At 42.6% G+C, this 19,602-nt stretch overlaps 2 protein-coding genes across 4 annotated transcripts; one reads left to right on the top strand and one right to left on the bottom strand.

The window, feature by feature from the left end:
* Window positions 1-220: 220 nt before the first annotated feature.
* On the top strand, window positions 221-8,108 carry LOC137448052 (EOLA-like protein). 2 transcript variants are annotated; one of them, XM_068152198.1, is made up of 3 exons: window positions 221-241; window positions 5,604-5,887; window positions 7,147-8,108. In XM_068152198.1, the coding sequence occupies exons 2-3, from the start codon at window positions 5,635-5,637 to the stop codon at window positions 7,362-7,364; spliced, it is 471 nt and encodes a 156-aa protein (XP_068008299.1). In that variant the 5' UTR covers window positions 221-241; window positions 5,604-5,634; the 3' UTR covers window positions 7,365-8,108. The 2 variants fall into 2 exon arrangements, with proteins under 2 accessions (XP_068008299.1, XP_068008298.1); XM_068152197.1 differs by lacking the exon at window positions 221-241 and adding an exon at window positions 4,878-5,040.
* Window positions 8,099-19,568, bottom strand: TMEM185A (transmembrane protein 185A). 2 transcript variants are annotated; one of them, XM_068152195.1, is made up of 8 exons: window positions 19,361-19,568; window positions 16,537-16,713; window positions 15,738-15,945; window positions 13,879-13,962; window positions 12,799-12,975; window positions 12,363-12,486; window positions 9,415-11,109; window positions 8,099-8,788 (listed from the first exon to the last, which is right to left on the bottom strand). In XM_068152195.1, exons 1-7 carry the CDS (start codon window positions 19,396-19,398, stop codon window positions 10,862-10,864), a joined length of 1,056 nt encoding a protein of 351 aa, XP_068008296.1. In that variant the 5' UTR covers window positions 19,399-19,568; the 3' UTR covers window positions 8,099-8,788; window positions 9,415-10,861. The 2 variants fall into 2 exon arrangements, with proteins under 2 accessions (XP_068008296.1, XP_068008297.1); XM_068152196.1 differs by lacking the exon at window positions 19,361-19,568 and adding an exon at window positions 19,110-19,228.
* Between the last annotated feature and the right edge of the window lie 34 nt (window positions 19,569-19,602).

Raw genomic sequence — 19,602 nt, forward strand, 5'->3', positions numbered from 1 at the left:
CATGCTGCTGTCATGCCAGCTTCAAAACCAAAGTGCTGGCTGGAGCAAAGTATGATGGGGCTTGAAGTTTGGATTTGCAACATAAGAGGCTTCCGGTTCCAGTTGCTACTTCTGGTTTCCGGGTTGTGGGTTGTTGGTCTTTGCTGCTGCTGAGTGGGCTGCAGGTCAAGGGGTGGAAGGAGGTCGCTGGCTACTGCTGTTGCCTCTACATTTTGCTGCACTTCGATGCAAACAGGCTAAGGTAATTGTGCATTGTATAATTTTCAGTAAAACTCTTTATCACAGCCCAGAGGTTTTGTTTATGTTACTTTCCCTCCTGTCTGTGTAAGGAGGGGGCCTTCTGAGTGCAGACAGTATTAACCCATGACAGCAATTGATGATTATTTTAAAAGCCAAATTTTTTTATGAGAAAGGTAACATCAATGATGTGTTCACATAGGGGGTGTGTGGGAGTTGAGGTGTGTGCAAAAAAACCCACAGATTCACATTTTCAGAGAACTGTTCAGATGACACAAGTGTTGCAACAACTCTGGAAATAAGAGAACTACCTAAAGAAACTGGAGATACATTTACTATTTGCCATCCAGAGGGACCTTGAGAGGCTGGAGAGGTGGGCACAAGCCAACCTCATGAGGTTCAATAAGAGCAAGTGCAGGGTCCTGCATCTGGGTCGAGGCAATCCCAGGCACAAATACAGGCTGGGCAGTAACTGGCTGGAAAGCAGCCCTGAGGAGAGAGACTTGGGGGTGCTGGTGGAGGAGAAGCTCAACATGAGCTCTCAGTGTGCACTTGCAGCCTGCAAAGCCAATCAGATCCTGGGCTGCATCAGGAGAAGTGTGGCCAGTAGGTCGAGGGAGGTGATCCTCCCCCTCTACTCAGCTCTGGTGAGACCCCACCTGGAGTACTGCCTCCAGTTCTGGAGCCCCTATTACAAGAGGGATGTGGAGGTGCTGGAATGTGTCCAGAGAAGGGCCACAAGGATGATCAGAGGGCTGGAGCACCTCTCCTATGAAGACAAACTGAAGGAGTTGGGGCTGTTCAGTCTGGAGAAGAGAAGGCTCCCAGGTGACCTAATTGTGGCCTTCCAGTATCTGAAGGGGGCCTACAGGAAGGCTGGGGAAGGACTTCTCAGGATCTCAGGTAGTGATAGGACTAGGGGGAATGGAATGAAGCTGGAGGTGGGGAGATTCAGGCTGGATGTGAGGAGGAGGTTCTTCACCATGAGAGTGGTGAAGCCCTGGAATGGGTTGTCCAGGGAGGTGGTCGAGGCCCCGTCCCTGCAGGTGTTTAAGACCAGGCTGGACGAGGCTCTGGCCAGGCTGATCTAGTGTGGGGTGTCCCTGCCCATGGCAGGGGGGTTGGAAATAGATGATCCTTGTGGTCCCTTCCAACCCTGAATGATACTAAAACATTTAAGACAGTCATAATTTCTCTCAATATATACAAAGAAATACAGAACAGCATGGTAAAAGTTAAGTATTTTAATTCACAAATCAATTAGAAGTTCTTTATTTGGATATGAGAATAATATGAAGCTGGTTTTCCAGCATGTACTAAGGCACTGTAAACTCACTATTGGAATGAGGCAGAGTAAATTTAAGGTATAGGGGATAAAATTTAAAAGGCTGGTAGAAGTCCTTAAGATGGAATTACTGCCAAAAGAATATGGAGTTACAACATCACATTTCACATTGTCTGATGTTCATAAAGACAGGAAAATGTAATGGATGTTCGTATGTCAACACATTCCAGCCTCTTGTGAATGGTGACTATTTAATAGTGACCACTTTTGAGTGGCTGTACTGGATTTCACGGGTTATTAACAGCTGAAATTTCCATTTTGACCTCCAATACCCTGGAACATACTGCACCACATCTTTACCCACCTCTGAAACGAGTTGTATCTGATCAAGTACCTTGACCTGATTTTGACCCAAGATATTCCAGCACTTACTGCTGTGTACTGAATCATGTAAAATCAGCTACTAAGCGAACTTGACAAGAAGCACAGCAACACTTGTCTATCTTGATGAGATCAACCCTGAGTCCTTATCAGTGATGTACTAGGCTTTGGTTTAGCTCCACAGAAAGCAGCAAATCATTCCTCAATAGGAATTATGCAGTCTTTATTCTATCAAAATTAGGGAAACCCTAAGGAAAGCAAATTTAGAGACACTGAAATGAAGTGTGCTATACAGAAATATAGACCAAACTTGTAGAATTTCCTGTTCTGAAGGTTCTCACCATGTGAGGTACAGTGCCAAGACTAAATATTTTGGGATTGGTGTTACCATGTGAAAGCCACAGTGACTGAAAAACAATGAACTGTATCTAAGATGTCAAGCATAAGCTGATCATCTGGTAAGATAAAAATGCATTGTCTTCATAGTCACTGATGTACTCTTCAAATAATTTTCTCATATCCTGAGATAACCTACTGAAGTTAGTTTACCATTCATCACACAAAAGACTGAACACATACACAAAATTGTATCATTTCAGGATCTTATTTATTTAGGAGCTGCTATAAATTGTTTTTGTCTCTTCTGGTGAATGTTACAACAGATGAGACAAGGTTTCTACAAACCAAGTAACCCAGTTTTGTGACAGATTTTCAACATACCTTTGGTAGTAGGACACAATTCCCATGCTATTTATACTTTATTTAGAACTGTTAGACTTGAGATTTTAAGATTTTTTGCTTAAATCAAGGAAAAAACTATTTTATTGATGTGATAAATCATGATACCAATGCTGTTGTAAGTTACATGAGTGTAGAACAAAGCTAACACACACAACACAAAAAATTTGGCCTCTATTTTCCCCAAAATAAGCAAACATCACATAAACTGTAGTTATGGAAGGACAAACACCAAAAGCAAATACCAAAAGAAGCATGAAAGCTCATTACGTGCTGCAACTCTAAACAGATTCAACAGGTTCTTCAACTAACCATGCACATCTAGTACGATGGAAATAGCTTAAAGCCAAAGAACATTTAAAGTAACAACCCTGTAAAAACTACAATGACCTTAAACTCACACCATCTATTAATTTTTGTTGTCATTATAACATTATATAAAGAACAGGAATAACTCCCATCTGGACAATTTTAAACAAGATATTAGAAATATCCAAGGGAAAAAAGGACATTAAGAACAAGAGGAATTTCTGAAAATGGTAGTAAGAAAAAAATAGGTCTGAAGAGTTGAAGTCTACCAGCCATAAAAACCTGCTAGAACACACAACATTCACTGAAGGTAGTTAACGGACACAAAAAAGGGCTATCATAAAAGCTATTTGAAGGACTTATCATCACAAAAGTATATCTAACTATGTTGTCCAATGCAGCTACAGAACATGAAGTTCAGAGGTGAAGTTTTATCAATAAATATCTGTTACTTGCAAAGTCATAGACTTGGACAAAACAAATAATCTCTTTAATCTTGCACTTTAAGAAAGGCAAGTTCCTTTGCCTTTCTTAAAAGGACATGCCTCTCTATCAGTGGAATTCTGGCAGGTCATTTTTCTCTTTCTACCTCTTGGAGATCCTGCAGTTGTTAAGTAATTTTGAGATTTCTCTTGGTTGAAACATGTGGTGCAATATAGCATAAGAGAACTTCTAAGTCACTGAAACCAGTATTCAAAACCAGGATTTGATGTTGGTGATTGCCCTCTTTCCCCCCTACAGATATGACTAAGTTTTATTTTCCACTCTCACAATTTCCCTCCTTCATTCTCTTGGATGTCTCTCCTTTCTTTTACTGCAGAATGACACCCTTGTGTGAATGTCCTCTCCTTTCTCTCCTCCCTTTTTGCTTTCTCTAAGATGCTGCATGCATGGGAAAACTCCCCAAATACTTTTCACATTTATAACCCTCAACCAGTTGTGGCTCAACAAGAAAGATGACTTTCTTCTAACTTCTGCCTGCATACAGATGCAGCTGCATTTTGTGTCTTCTGTAACTTCAGAAATTCAGGAAGGATCTCAGCTATTCAACCTGTTGCATGCATACCAGCTTTCACATCCTCTTGCTATGCAGCATTAGGGTCTTCCTTAATAAGGTCACTTTATTTGTCCATGTTGGAAATGAACTCTGTTAAAACATGTATTCACCAACACAAAGTATCTACTGGTTAAGAACACTGAGCAAGTACAATGAGATTGTACATCTATTTTAACCCCCTTCTTTTCCAAATTATCCTTTACTGTGAGGCCTTTTATTGTATTTACTAGGCCTTCACAGATTGCTCCTGGTGCCAGCGATAGCCTACCAGGATCAAAAGGAGACCAGATACAACTTCTGTTGTCAAACAGTAACTGTGGTGCTCCCAGTACTTGTATTAGAAAGGCAAGGTGGTGATGCAAGCACACATTTCAAAGGACAGCAGTAGACAAAAGAAGGTTCTCTTCTACAAATGAGTCAGGCTGAACGACAGAATTCGTGAAATCCTGCCCAAGATGAGCTATTGGCAGAAGAAAGCAGGGAGGTCAGAGACCACCCAGATTTTAGGTACCAAATGGCTTTCAGTTACTTCTAGGGGAGCAGGGCCTTTGCACACCCAACCAAGTGTGGGCACAAGTGCCGTGGTGCAGCAGGAAGGGCACTTCAGAGCTTCTGCTGCCATTTTACTCCCAGGGGCCCCTGACAGCATTAGCAGAAACCTCATTAGGGCCAAGGTCCACAGGGAGTCCCAGCACCGGGGCGGAGGCTCCAGCTCCCATCTCCTCTCACCAGCCACCAAAACACGCCGCGGGCATCGCTGTCTTCTGGGAAGCCTTCGACGGCCCTGAATCACCACCGACACCGAGCGGCTACGTGCAGCCAGGCGCTGCCCACGCTACCTTCGCAGCGCAGGCGGTCGCGGATAGAGGCCACTCCCCCTCACATCCTAGCGCCAGAGGGGCCGGGGCCCAGGGCAGCCGCCGCGGGAGAAGCGGAGTGCAGGAACGTGCTCATGGTCACCCACCTTCCCTCGCGGCACCGAGTGGGTCGGCGGCAGGGCTCAGCGCTAGCAGAGGGCAGGGTGCGGCGCCGGGTAGGTAATGGTGGAGTGCTCGCTCTGGGAGGGAGAAAGAGGGACGCGGACCCTGTGAGCGGCGGTAGCCGCAGAAGCTTGTCTCTCTGAGGCCGTCCCTAGGCTACCCCCTGAAGAACGGCTTTCTAAACCCCTTCCGGCCCCGGGATCAACCCTCTCCTGAGCTCGGCCTACGGGACTGGACTGGGCCGGGCCGAGCCAGGCCGAGCCGACGTGCTCTGTTAACTCCTGCAAGCAGAAGCAATGGCTCCGGCCGCGGGATACTGGCCCGCCAGCACCGGACCCTCCCTTCCCCGAGGCCGATCTGTTTCCTGGCGGCGCTGAGACAGCTGGTCCGTGCAGGGCCGGTCCCGGTCGGCCTGTGCTCGAACGCGACGAGGGGGCGGCGTTTGCCGAGCTGGGGGGACGCACGAAGCAGAAAATCCACTGCCGGGGCAGGCAGCGCGCTGCTGGCCTTAGCCGAGCGGCCTACGCTGCAGGGCAGCTGCTCGGGCAGGCCTCGCACTTTGCGGTGGGCACAGACAGGTTTCTGCTGGCTAATCTCAGGGCTTGTTTGTTTATAGGAAACAGACCGGTTCCGATGCAAGGAGAACGATGAGATTTGGTTGCCTTTCCTTCCGCCAGCCCTATGCAGGATTGGTTTTAAACAAAGTGAAAACAGTGGAGACGCGCTGGCGTCCCTTGCTAGCAGCTTACAAGAACTGCACCGTTGCTATTCATATAGCTGTCCAGGACTGGCAAGATGAAACTTGGAGAGAAATTCTGTTGAATAGGTTTGGCATGACAACGAAACAAGTGCAGGATTTGTTGGATGAAGGGGAAAAATTTGGCAGAGGAGTTATTGCAGGTAAGCAACTTCGAATTTTATTTTCCAAGCAGGTTTTCAGTCAGTTAAGGTTCAGTAAACTATGCACCTGCCTTCTACACTTGTACTCAATGTAACATTAACACTTGGAAGGAGTGTAGTGCCTCAGTTGTGACTTGGCTGTTTCTATTTCTTTCACTGTAAGCTGAAATTCGTGAGAGAATTTGTGACTAAAATGCATTCTTTTTAATTGTGTTGGAAATATTTTGTCTCTTTGAGCTTTATTTAGTCAGGCCTTGGTTTTTAAAATGTACTTGCTCTACAAAAAACCCTAGGCTACAACTCTCATGTCCGTACAAAAAATCAAATTGATTTGTGCTCGTGATGCAGTGAGACAGTATGACAGGTGTTGGTTATTATTGTGTTTCATGGTAATCGTTGTGGTTTACCCCCAGCAGACAATTAAGCCCCCACTGCCACTCACTCCCTTCCTGCAACCTGGGTGGGAGACAAGGAAGAGAATCAGAAAAGCGAGACTTGTGGGTTGAGATGAAGCCAGCTTAACAGGCAAAGAAAAAGCCCAGGAAAGCAGAGCTCCCTCATGTATAATGGTGACTTGAGAAAACAAATGTCATCACTCAGATTGTTCCCCTTTCCTGTTCTCCTTCCTTATTCCCCCAGATTTATGTACTGTGCAGGATATATGGAATATCCTTTTAGTTAGTTGGAGTCAACTGTCCCAGCTGTGTCCTCTCCAAGTTCCTCGTCACTGGCAAGGGGGTGTGAGGAACAGAACAGGCTTTGACTGTGTGGAAGTGCTTCTCAGTGGTAATGAAAACATTCCTGAGTTACCAACACTGTTTCCAGCACAAATCCAAACCATAGCTACCAGCAAGAAAATGAACTCTATGCCAGTCAAAACCAGCACAGTAATAAATGCCAGTTCCACACTTTCCACCTTTGGAACTTAAGAACCCTTGGCCAAAACCATTTTGCAGTACTTGTAGTCAAGTGAAGTAAGGATGGTGTGGTGCTTTGCAGGTCAAGTATTAAATAAATACATTCTATTTCAGTTCTACAGATGCTCCATCACTCTTGTTATTTGGGCAATGAAGTTTGTTCCTGTAACACAACATTTCATCACATAGGCCATCTTCTGCAGTGACGATTTGATGGTCATTCTCCAGACTCTGTTCTTCTGGGAATAAATAGGCTGTTTTGTGTATCTTCTGGGAGGTTTACTTTTGGAAAACTTGAGATCAAACAGCCAACTAACTTTAGAATTTTTTTTTATACTACAGGGCTAGTTGACATTGGAGAGACCTCATTATATCCAGAAGACTTGCCTCCTGAAAAGATTCTCGAGCTGGAAGACAAAGCTGTTCTCAGGAATCTAGAACAGAAATACTTGACTGTTATTTCAAATCCACGATGGCTCCTGGAACCAATTCCTGCCAGAGGGAGGCAAGGCATGTGGCAGGTGGACATCCCTGAAGAACTGATCCCTTCAGAAGCATAGGTGTTGCTCCTCTTATTTTTCCTAAATGTACACTTGTGATTCACCATTCAGTATTTTGAAGACCAGCGAGTTGTTCAGGACTCCCTTCCAAAACTACTTGTTTGAAACAGAAAATACAGAAGTGCTTTTTTTGAGGAGCAAAAAAGCAAAACAAACCAAGATGTGATTTTCATGATCATTACTGGAAACTTTTGATTACTGAATTTTGGGTATTAAAGGCTTTTTTTCCCAAAAAAGAAATAGGGTTGCTAAATTATGTGCCCATTTAAAACATAAATGTAACCTTATGATGTAATAATCTCTGAGGAAGGTTTGTAGGACCCTTCAGTAAAGCACTATTTGAACACAGGCTGCCATTCTTAACAGGAATCTCTGTCTTGGGAGTCCACTCCTAGCCCTACCTTTGTGGGATCATTGAGAATGCAATCATCTAAGAGGATGCCAGTCCCAGGGGCGTCACAGAGGCTCAGGTTTGCTGGACAACACTTCTGTACCTGCTGTGTGTTATGTGCTATAACCATAAAATTGCAAGTGTCAGATTTTCCTCATGCACAGGTTGCTGTACATACAATGGGGGAGGAAGTGCGGTCTGGGACCCAACAGCCTTACATAAGCACAAGGTGCTTGTGCAGAATTAAGTGAGGCAAGTACTCTTTCATTTAAGATGAAAACCTGATAGAGAATTCAATCAAGTATGAAGGCAAAGGCACCAAAACAGGACAGGACAAGTGGCAGAGGCTTTGTATTCAGAGTTTATTGGAACACTTGAGAGGCTCTATTCTGTTTGACTACACACCTTCTAAAAGAGCTGCAGAAGGTACCTGATGTGACTTGGGTTGGGGTCCAAGGCCAGTGCCTGCAGTTCCACTGTTTGGAGCACAAGTACCTGCTGGGCAGTGGTGGCATAGTGGAGTTTGACCCCAAGCTGGCCTTGGCACAGAACAGCCAAGAAGAGGGGGGAAGTGGCAGCCCTGCTGGAAAAAGACAGGAACCAGTGAAGCAGCACCAGCACTACCCTGGATGCCATCCAGGCCAGGGCTGTTGTGCTGCAGCAGAAGAGGGAGCCAGAGGACTGAGCTGCTCCCTGTGTACTGCTGCCACAGGCCCTTGTGTTTGTCACGGCAGCAGCACATGCTGATGTCAAGGCACATCTGACTTAGGGAGATGCCTTGGTACCCTGCTTGCCAGGTGTGGTCTCCCTGATTACAGATGTGTCCATGTTCTCCCTTGGACTTGCTGGAAATGGATTGCTTTCCTCCTTGGAAGTGGTTTCCCACACCAGCTCAACATCCACTTTTCTGGTGACGTGTGCAGTCTGTTTTCAGTGAAAATTCCACTGAAGTTTGATTTGTAAGGCCAAAGATGGCCTTCAGCAGCTGATATGGCAAATATCTTCTTAAATATGGGTCATAGTAGAAGTGAAACTAAAAAAAATGCAGAGGCAAAGAGTTAGTTGCAATCACTCTGAGGCTGGAAACCATAAAAATAAATGAATTAAGAATTTTAATGGTGGAAGAGAAATGAAATTAAAAAGGGCTCTCAGGAGCATTCCAAACCTGAAGCATATAGGCTGAGTGAGATGGTGTGCTACAGCCCTGCTGTTAAGCAGTGACCAACCTTGTGGGTTTGCTGCTTGGTAGCAGGAAGTGTAGGGTTTTCAAAAGCATCCAAACTGGTTAGAAACCCAACCACCATTACTCATCAGCAGCTTGACTGTGAGATAAACGCCTAGGTAACCATAAATTCTCAGCCTTCAGTAAGCGCTAAAAGAACACTGTGCATCTGGTACAGCAAGCCACATAACAAGTATCTCCCACAAAACATCCCTGTATGAGGATCTTTTCAAGTGTTCAGTCACTGGAAAGCAACAGATTTTATCAGCAGTTCTACTACTCAGAAATGTGACCTCAAAAACTCCTCAGCATAAGCCAAGAAACAAACAACAGTCAGAACATACACTGCCATACTCAGTAAAGGCTTATTTAATTGCAGAAATCTGTCCTACTAGACTATTCTCAGAGTTAGTTTGCACGTAGAGGAGCCAACATACCTCCCAAGTTGTTTCTTCAAAGAGCAAGGCATTGCATGAGCCAAATTTTTGAAAATCCTAGAGCTTTCCAGTGAATCCATGCAGAAGGAGGTGCTGTGTGAAGGTCTTCATAGTCTCACATTGAAAAATTCATGATAGTACTTCCTCTTTGAAGAGTTCTTCATGGATCACTACACACTTTCCATTGTCACTCCACAAAATAATGTCTTCAACAACCTCCCAGAACTTCAGAAAGCTGAGGCATATTCAGACATGGTGTCTGCTGGAGCTCTCCTCAAGTGAATATAAGGTGCTCTTTTTGCACAGGGTTGTCTAGACCAACGTTGTAAGGACCTTTCTCAGTCTTTACCTAAACTAGGGGGTCACCTAAACACAAAGAGCAGCTGCAAAGACGTGGGAGTATCAGACAGCTGTTGTTCTAAGCTATGGGTATAGGTTTCAAAGACTATGTTCCTTTAAAGCACCTGGAAGTCTAAGACAATCTGTCAAAGGTGGTCTTTCTTCAAATGAGAAAGAGTTCTACTGACACCAATGAGTTCCTGTCTTGAAAAAGTTTAATCATTTACACCAACACAAATGTGGTAATGAAGACCAAGCTATAATATTTGAAGAGCCTGTTCTAGTTAGAGGTGCCCCTGCTCACTGCAGGGGGGACTGGACAAGATGACCTTTGAGGGTCCCTTCCAGCACAGCACAGTCTGTAAAACCTACAGCTGATAGTTCTGGCATAGACTGCACACAAAGAGTAAGGGGGAACAGCTTATTGAGCAGCCAATTTAATGGCAGAATGGTGTATGTGCTGCTCAACAGGAATTAAACCATGAAACTGGAAAAGCAACCAAAGCAACACTTAACTGCCAAAGCAGGGCAAAAGTTGAAATACTTAGATGAAAGTTTACAGAGCTAACTCAAACCATCACTTAAGTTGCTACGCATTCTGTTTCCCTCCCAAAAAGCTTTCCAGTCTTGCCTCCGAAGTGCAACACTTCTGTGCTCTTGCGATTAGGACAATGATTGTGGCTGAACAGAAAAAGAAGAGGTACTATACTAAGGCATCCCAAGGCATTTCAAACAGACATGGAAATCAAGTGTATATTTAGGACCTAGAAGACACCTGGAATAGCATAGGCATTTCATACAGGGTTTTTAAAAAAATAGATAATACTTACACTGTACAGGACAAGACTTGTAAACAATATATTACACTGCTAAAATGTTCATATAAATACTATACAGGCAAGCGTGCAACCAACCCATTGGGAAGGTTCACAAATTAGACCACCACATCTCTCTGGAAAAATTGTCTGATTATCTTCAAGATCTCTGATTTGTGTCATCCAAGCCACTGATTCTGCAATGCCTATTTTAAAGTTAATCAGGACAAGGCATGAGATGAAATACATTTGTCTGCTGAATCCCAGTTCAACTTAAATATGCTACCGTCACCTTAATCTGGCATATCAATGTTCAGTTTGGGAGGTGGAATCACGTATTTTCCTGGACTCTGTGTAATGACCACTCCAGTCTTTTTTCGAAACATTGCTGGTGCAATTTTTGGTGGTTCAGGCAGTGGTGTTTCTTCTGTCTCCTCGTTATCTTCATGATGAAGATCGTAAGAAATATTTCCATATTCTCGTAAGAAAGGGAAAATTTCAAGCAGGAACTGGCAAAAGTCTTTGCGAATTCCAAACCACCCTAGAAAAAAAAATAAAGGAAAAATTTGTTTTATTGCAGAGCATGAAAATGTGATTCAGTAGGCAGACCATGGGATCTTGTTTAAGTTATCTTAATTGTTTGCATATGACCGATATAAAATGTGTCAGTGCTGCTTCTCAGGTATTTATCGACCTATCACAGTGTGGGATAGCTGCCCATCTTACTACAGGACAGGAATGCAGGTTAATTTAGTATGCTTTGAGAGAAAAGTTGAGATGCTTACAACCAAGAGATGTTTTTTTTTTTTATCTCTGGGAATGAAGATCCACGAAACCGATCTACCATGGTCTACCAAGTGATGAAGGGGGGAGGCCTTGTGAAGAAAAGACCTGTTTTAGCTGTGCTTTGGCTAAAACTAATGAAGCAAGGCTAAAAGAACAAAACTAACAGCTTCAAATGGATTTCAAAGGTTATAGTGTCTGAACAGAGACCTTTGCCTAATTAACTGCAAAATGAGTATTAGCAGTTTACACCCCTCAGTATGATAAAGAGCTAAACATGTATAACTGTTACTCAACTCCCCACCCAAATCATGCTAAACATCATCTAGAAAGCAGAGACAGCCAGGGTTAGGATATAAATAAAAAAACCCAAACAACAACAAAAACAAACAAACATGAGTGGAACACCTCTCTGGGGAGAAAGACTAGATTTAGCAGCAACAGGGATGGTTGATAGGCTGTGCTCCTTTTCCTCCACCCAAGACAGGGACACCTACTTGCTGTGGGGTATTGGCACTATCACAAAGGTTTGCATCTCTGACTTAGTCAGGTGTTACCTGGGATTTATTAACTTGAGCTCTGGCAATCCTGAATCTGTTGTATCTGTTACTTTAATTTATTAAATCTATGACTTTAACTTTCTGAACCCATTTCAGTACAAATCTTTATTGGGCCGCTGGAAAAGTGGCAAAAGTTAATCTTGCCAAAGAGTCTTGGTGAGAGTGCCGGGGTTTTGAGACAGGCAAGACATGGGGATCTTCCTCACAATGTGAACACACAACAACGCTACAGTTCAAATTCTATACACACAAATATATAGGAATAAGAAAACAAAAAAAGCAAGAGGCACAAAAAGCACTGAAAACTTTACTAAAATCACCAGACAACAGTAACAGACACCTCTGGTTTCTTTCATGAGAGAATATACACACAAAAGCCCTATCTGAAATAGTCTTAAAATACATTGAAGCCTGGAGCTGTAATCTGTTTCCATAATTTTTAAATACTTACAGTGATTTCCTCCTTTTTGTCCAAATGTTGTTGCCATTAAAGTTATCAGTGAAAGCCAGAGAGGAACAAATATGGGTATAAAAGAAAAAGAATTGTGTCCATCCAGTCTGTGTACTAGTAAGATCTAAATAGAAAAAAAAAATAAATACAATGTCAGTTTAATTGCAATACTCACTTTACAAGCTTCTTCAAGCATTATGCTGACACCAGATCTTTAACTTCACACTTCTGTGAAGAAAAATGGCCTCACACCAGAACTATGTAGTTATAGTTCTAATGGGATGAATGCTTTACTCAAAAAAGCTTTAAAAACCTAGAATTCCTTCATACCCAAACCAAAAAGCAGTATTCTCACTTTATTCAAAGAGACACAACCACGTTCCTCACCCACTGAGAAAAGACCAAGATGCATCAAACACACCATGCTTTTCCCTACCTCAAATGTGAGCAGTGGAACGACAATTGTCATCCAGCTGACAGCCATTGTTATGTGCGTCCTCCTTTGCTCAGCAATCACATCCATAGAGCGCAAGAACAGCACAGACCATACAATATAATAGAGCACTACTAGACACAGAAAGGACATCAAGATCCACAGCGGAACACAAACAACCTACAAGAAAGAAGAGATTAACTGCTTTCCCTGCCCCTAACAGAGACACATTTTTATCAGTTTGATTTGTTTCAGGAGCAGGTGTTTTAAATAAAGCAAGTCTAAGTGTACGTCTAAGCAAGAAGGAGAAATTTAAGTGTCATGCTCTTTAATATAATCTGCAAGAGAAAAGTGTTACGAATCGTGTTGCACTGTTACAAGCCATATTAGCTCTTTGAGCTTTCTCAGCTTTGTAAACTCCATCAAACTGAAACAATTCAAAATGAAGTCAAAGTAGTTCAACTTTAATGAGACTTCTGTGACATGTGGGCTTAAATAGTGCCTGAAATTGATTTTAAAAAGTCTTTTCCACACTGGAAACATTACTTAAAATACTATCTAAATTAGATCTTTTTCCTCATTTTTCTGAAAAATTGAAAGGACAGTCACAGTCCTGTCAGATTACCAGTTTTATAGTATTTTACAAAAACCCCAGACATAGAAATAGTACTTTTGTACTCTAAAAGCACCTGGGACAGAAAAAAATCTTAGCCATTTTGACAGAGACCACTTGCACACCAAGTGGATTTACATGCACGGTAACAGAACACAAAGCTAGTTATTTACCACACCCTATTTACCAACACATTTCCTAATTTACCAGTCATTGTCACAGCTAGTTTAGTGTTTCCATTGGAAACTTTTGGTTAGGTTGCCAATCTCTCACAAAAAATGCAAATACCCAAAGAACAGCTTCTGTCTCACATGACCACTGAATGAAATGCCAGAGCATTAGGGAAGGACTGTCAAGCAAGCAAAACTGCAATCATGGACTCTGATCACACATTAACTGCTCCCTACAGTTAATATCTTTAGGAAATTCAGCATTTAAACAAGAATAAGAAGAAAACACTTGTTACATACAAGCCAAGGCCATCTGATGATCTCATCCAGTCTGAGTGCAATAAATATGAACTGTAGAATATTGACTGAACACAAGATTTCCAGCTAGGAAAAGAAAACAAATTAGTTAACTCTTAGCATGATAAAGCTATTTACAACATAATTAAGACATCTGTTAAAGGGATCTTCTGGCTCTGGGCTGATGACTGCAATATGGAACATCCTTTGCATTTACATTAGATATTACATTGCATTCCTCAATCTGGGAGGCTGTGATCCCAATAACGTAACTACAGAAGCAGGAGTCTCCTGAGGCATAGAAAAAAGAATAAAAGCAGTATGTGCAGCGTTAACTAGAAGGATTAGAGAGTCCCAGCTTTATCTGAGGGAGCAAAGAAATACACAGAATAATGGAAGATGACATCCACATTCAATCATATGATGTATAATTGAGAGAGATTTTAAATGACACCAGAGACACTTGGGTTTTAAGGCAATATAGAGAAGTGACACTACTCATCAACAATGCTAACAAAAGCTTTTCCTGTGTCTTGTTTGCCACTAAGAATCCTAAAGTATACTCCATGATCAAATAAATAAATCAATGAAGTTTGTGTCTTGCTTAAGCAAAGTGAAACAATGAAATACAGTCAGACCTGGCAAGATTCTGTTTCCAAAGTTTATGGGTAATCCTATATGGGTAGCAATTTCACAGATCAGACAGAGAATTGTTATCTGAAAAGACTAAAGAAGATCAACTGCCAAAAGTCAGTATCCTGGATCCTCATATTTCTAGGAAACAAAAGGGAAATAATGAAGTCTTCCCAGAGTTAAAGGAAGAACACAGAACAGCTCTAAGTAAAGGTGACATAAGAGTAGAAAAAGTTGACAGTTCAACTGCAGAGCTTATTTTGAGACAGCTGTTTTCTTTTTGTGGTGAGTGGATTCCATTTCTTTCTGCCAATACACAGCAGCTGTGCAGTCACTTGTAAGTCAACAGGTAACCAAGCATCATCCAGCAGAAAGAAATTATTTCCACACAAAGTTTACTCTTAGGAAGGGTTAACTCTGACTAGAACACTGCAAACTGAAATTGTATTTGCAGTAGTTTTTAAATCAACAGTTGATGGCTTCAGTTTACCAGCCACCCTAAAAACCACTTTGCAAAAAATGTTTCTCTCTTGATACTTGTCTTACAGTAATGTTGGAGAAATATTGCTTTGAAATTGAAAAACCTGAAATAATTAATCTCAATTAAAATTCTGATTTTTAAGAGTTCATAGGGTTGTTTGAGGCCATAGCAAAACCAAAAATCCTTTAAAAAAATATAAATTCAAAAGGAATTCTAATTTATTGTCAAATCCCACCACAATGGGAAGACCTTGAGAATCCTTGTGGAATTCTTCTAAAACTAGAAGGAATGAGCTAGAATGGACAGAAGACAGAAAATAAAAACCTCCTCTTGTATACCTACTCTCCACATTCTCAGATTAAAGATTATGCATACAGATTGGTACAGTATGACATTTTCAACCCTGATTATCAGGGCTCAGTTCAGTTCTGCACAGGGACAGTGTTTACTATCAGCAGGATTTTCTTCAGTAATTTCTGTTTTAGTGTCTTGTATTAGTCCATATTGCAGAGTTTGTGATGAGTTCTTGTAACACACAATAATAAAACATACTGCAATTTGGTACTTAGAAAAAAGCTAAGTGGTTAGAAAAATCTTATTACTCCTGATCCTTCACTCTAGGAGGTCAGTGCAAACAACTAATTGAAGCAATGCAGTCATCCATACTGTGCTTTGAGAGATGAGCTGTAACCAAATTGATAGAGTCTCACATTGCCACACATCTGACACATAACAAATGAAGCATTACCTCCAAAGACCTGTCATGTCGGAATCCCCACACACAAGCTGCAACTGACACTGGAGATACAAAGAACAATGGCATGAAGACCAGAAGCCAGAAGTGGGTGCCTCGTTCGATCCTGTCACACACCAGAACTTCAAACATCAGCAGCAACAGGTGGATGCCTACTGCGATTAACATAGCCTTGAACTCCACACAGGTTTCTCCTTCTGCTCTGAAGAGAGTATAAGGAAGTTTACTTGTCAGTAGGAAAGCATGTTGTCCTGCAAACACCCCAAGACATTCTGTTTATTTACTATTGTCAAATTGCAGATAGTAACATTTGTTTTGATTACACATATACATCATGCCCAAATAGCCACTATTAAACTACACTCCTAATAACAAAAGAGTTCTGTTCATAAAGCTGCACATCTAAAGTGCCTCACTCAAGGAAGGCAGTAACAGTTTTACAAGTTGAACATTTTCTAAGGATTCCAGAGCTATGCAGGAAAAGCAGCATTTCTTTGCTACTACTCAAAGACTCAGGTATCATGCAGGCTGTTAGAAATAAGCTAACTCTACAATTATCTGTTTGGTTCCTGCACCAGTTTTCATGGAATCAACATCTTTGTCCAGAATTTCTTTTTTCACCAAAATCAGTGTAGCGCTACAGAGTACTAACAAGAAGTGAAATGCTTGCAAATTAATAGCATCTGGATGCTTAAGCTTATGTTTTGTAGAAACCTATTTATGAATTTGATTCAGTATGGAAAACACGTTACATTCCTTCTTTTTTTTTGCAAAATAAATACCCTCAACTTACCGATACTGTGGGTTTCGGGCCCATACTCCTGTTCCAACTGAGGCACCAACAATCACCATTAGCTTCCAGAGCCATATTGGAGCAAATACAGCCCAGTAACTCCATTGAATTTTGTCATCCAGACGTAGAGAGAGCAACACGGAGAAAAGCAGCAAGCAGGCATAAATAAGAAATTTGCTATTAAACAAACAAAAACACCCCAAAGTCAGACATGAAGGCAGGAGACTTAAAGCAAGTTTTGTAGAGAACTAGAAAATCAGTCACAGCTGAAATGCAATCAAGATACTTTCCAACACGTGTTAAATTTCATTGCAAAGAATCAAATCAGTTCTGGAGAGTCAAACACTTCATCATAAATGTAGCCTGTCATCTCTTTCACTTATAAAATCATTGCTTCAAGGGAACATGTCATGAGCAGTCTTGCATGACAAACTTAATGTACAGGCATCTATCAGTAGTTTCCTCCCACAAGGATCCAGTCAGGAGCTCTATTAGAGGCTCAGAAATAGATCTACATGTTTTCAGAAAATGTGTTCTTTCATTGCAAATGAAATGAGAGAGTTTTTGATGTTCAAACCCAAGTTACGTAATATTTATGCAACTTCATCCATATTCTTTTTAACTAGAGAGTAGAAGGTGGTAGACTTCTGAGGTTTGGGTTGTTTTATTAAGTTTTTAAACTCAGTTAGAAAAAGCAATGTCATAGGAAAACAAAACCACAAACCATGTTAAAAACTTTTAAAATATGAACAAAGTTAGTGATTATAGAGTGAAGTTTCCATCTGGAATACTGACCAATACTTACAAGCTTAAAATAGGTAGGCTGCTATATTTTGTAAACCCTTCAACCTAAGAATGAATGAATGTATCCGGAACACTTGAGAGCAGTGGCACTGCAACCTCCTATACCACCAGGAATCAAAATAATTACATAGCACATGATTTCCTCACACTACAGGAAGGGAAAAAGTCACCCACCCATTCACCAGAGGATGACAGACTTCTTGCTAAAACACATAATTAGGCTTCAACACCACTTCAGTGCAGTAATTACATGTATTTTAAAACATGGATAAACTAAGGAACAGAGTAAATACTTGATACAGCAGCAGTAGTCAAGAATACCACCTTTATTCCAATAGCACAATTACAACTATCCACTTTCACTCATCATAGTACAACATCCAATAGATGAGCATTGCCTTGTTTGGATATCAAGCTGCCTTTTCTCTACTCAGAACATATGTCTCAGCTGCCCTTTAATGAGAAAAAGTAGTTCTGTGTCAGCATCTCCTCCTATACTTGATGAAAGTACCTCAGGATAGGATGATACAACATCACAACCATTCTTCACAGCAATGAAGGGAACCCTCAGGTTTCTAGGCTATTCATACTTTCCCAACACTGTGTTTAATTTGTACTTTCCCTGCATCCTCAATAAATACAGAAGTAAAATGCCATAGAGTAGAACTCCACTGCTCCCTGAGTGTTCCTGTAAGCATCAAAGCATTGCAGAATATCTGCACAAGTGTAATATTCAGCTTGCTCCTTCATAAATTAGGTAGCATCCCAAAAAGCTGCAAGCATTTCTTACCAATAACAAAACTTATAAGCTTCTGAAACTTCTGTTCCTACTTCTCTGTTACTCCCAGCCACACATATTTAAGTAGTTTATTTCAACCTCTTTGCAACAATGCATTTCCTGAAGCATTAGCTACCCTTCTGTTTGTGTGAACAATCAATTGAAGGAAGCTTTTTGTAATTGCAATCATGTAAGACCTTTTCCACAACCAAGATTCTTCCAGGACTCTTGCTATTTCATGCCACCCTTCACAAACTACTTGCAGGTCTTTTGTTCTGTAGTCTTAAAATAGCTGGCAACCGCAAAACCAGTAAAATTCAACTCATTCTCTCAGCTTACATGAATTTGTACTTGCTTGGAAAGACAGCAGAAGCTCAAAACTGAAGCGACTATCATTTTGCTAATTATAAGAGAGCTCTGAAAGATGAATCTCCATCATCAGCTCACCATGTCTAGACTAGGTCTAGATCTGAAAAAAAATAAGCCTTAACCATATGCTAAATGCTTGTGCTAGCACGAGGCAAATGCTTTGCCTTCCAATATAAAGCTTTATAACCCAAATCATCAAGTTGGAAAATTCCAAAACCAGAATGAGATTTGGAGTAATTTGCGGAAGTTAAATAAAAGATGTTTAGAATTTGGCCTGGCAACCAGCTGACGGCTGCCCGTGCCCTGCCCAAGGGCCAGCCGAGGGAGCACGTACAGACACCCGCGGCCGCTCGGAGGGAAACCGGTCAGGGGCAGCGTATTCGGAACACCACCAGAGCCGCCTATACAGGAACGCTCTCATCCACCGTGTGGAAGGACCACCCGAGGCTGAGCTCCATGGATCAAACACGAGCTTCACACACCCTAACGCTGCTCCAGACCGGGCCAGCGCCGCTCCGCAGTTTCGGCCACTGGCGACCCGCCGTGCCGCAAAGCCGCATTCGGACCTCACGCTGAGAAGCGGGCTGAGAGGAGCAGAGACACCAGGCCCGCCGGTGCTTACCCCCGCGCCCCTTGCCGTCGGCACCGCCTCAACCTAGAGGCAGCTCAGGCCTCGCCGCCGATTCCGGATGCGTCCCGCTACCGGCGCGGGGGAGGGGAGCCTCCGCCCAACAACAGCACTACGCCGGGGCAGAGAGCCGCCGGGACCGGGCCAGGTGCCACTGAACCACCGGGTGGACCGATAGCGGCCCACAGAACGGGCACTGATAAAGCGGCACGGATGGAGGCTATTAAGCGCCGGACCATCCTCACCTGGGGTTGAAGTCCTGGAACAAGCCACGCAGGTTCATTGCGGCTCGACCCTCCTCCCCGTCACACTCTACCAGGCACACATGGCGCGCCCACCGCCACCGGACCCTGGCCTGTCCGCGCCGCCGCTCCGCCTTCGCCGGAACCGGGCAGCCCTCACGGCTCCACGCATGCGCGCCGCCCGCCAGGCCCCACGATGCGTTCCTCCGCCGGGAAGCGGGCGGCCGTTCCACCGGGCCTCAGGG

This window comes from Melanerpes formicivorus, unplaced genomic scaffold (genome assembly GCF_026170545.1).
Source record: "Melanerpes formicivorus ecotype bairdi unplaced genomic scaffold, bMelFor1.0.p_v2 SCAF_22, whole genome shotgun sequence".
In the NCBI taxonomy this organism is placed as follows: Eukaryota; Metazoa; Chordata; class Aves; order Piciformes; family Picidae; genus Melanerpes; species Melanerpes formicivorus.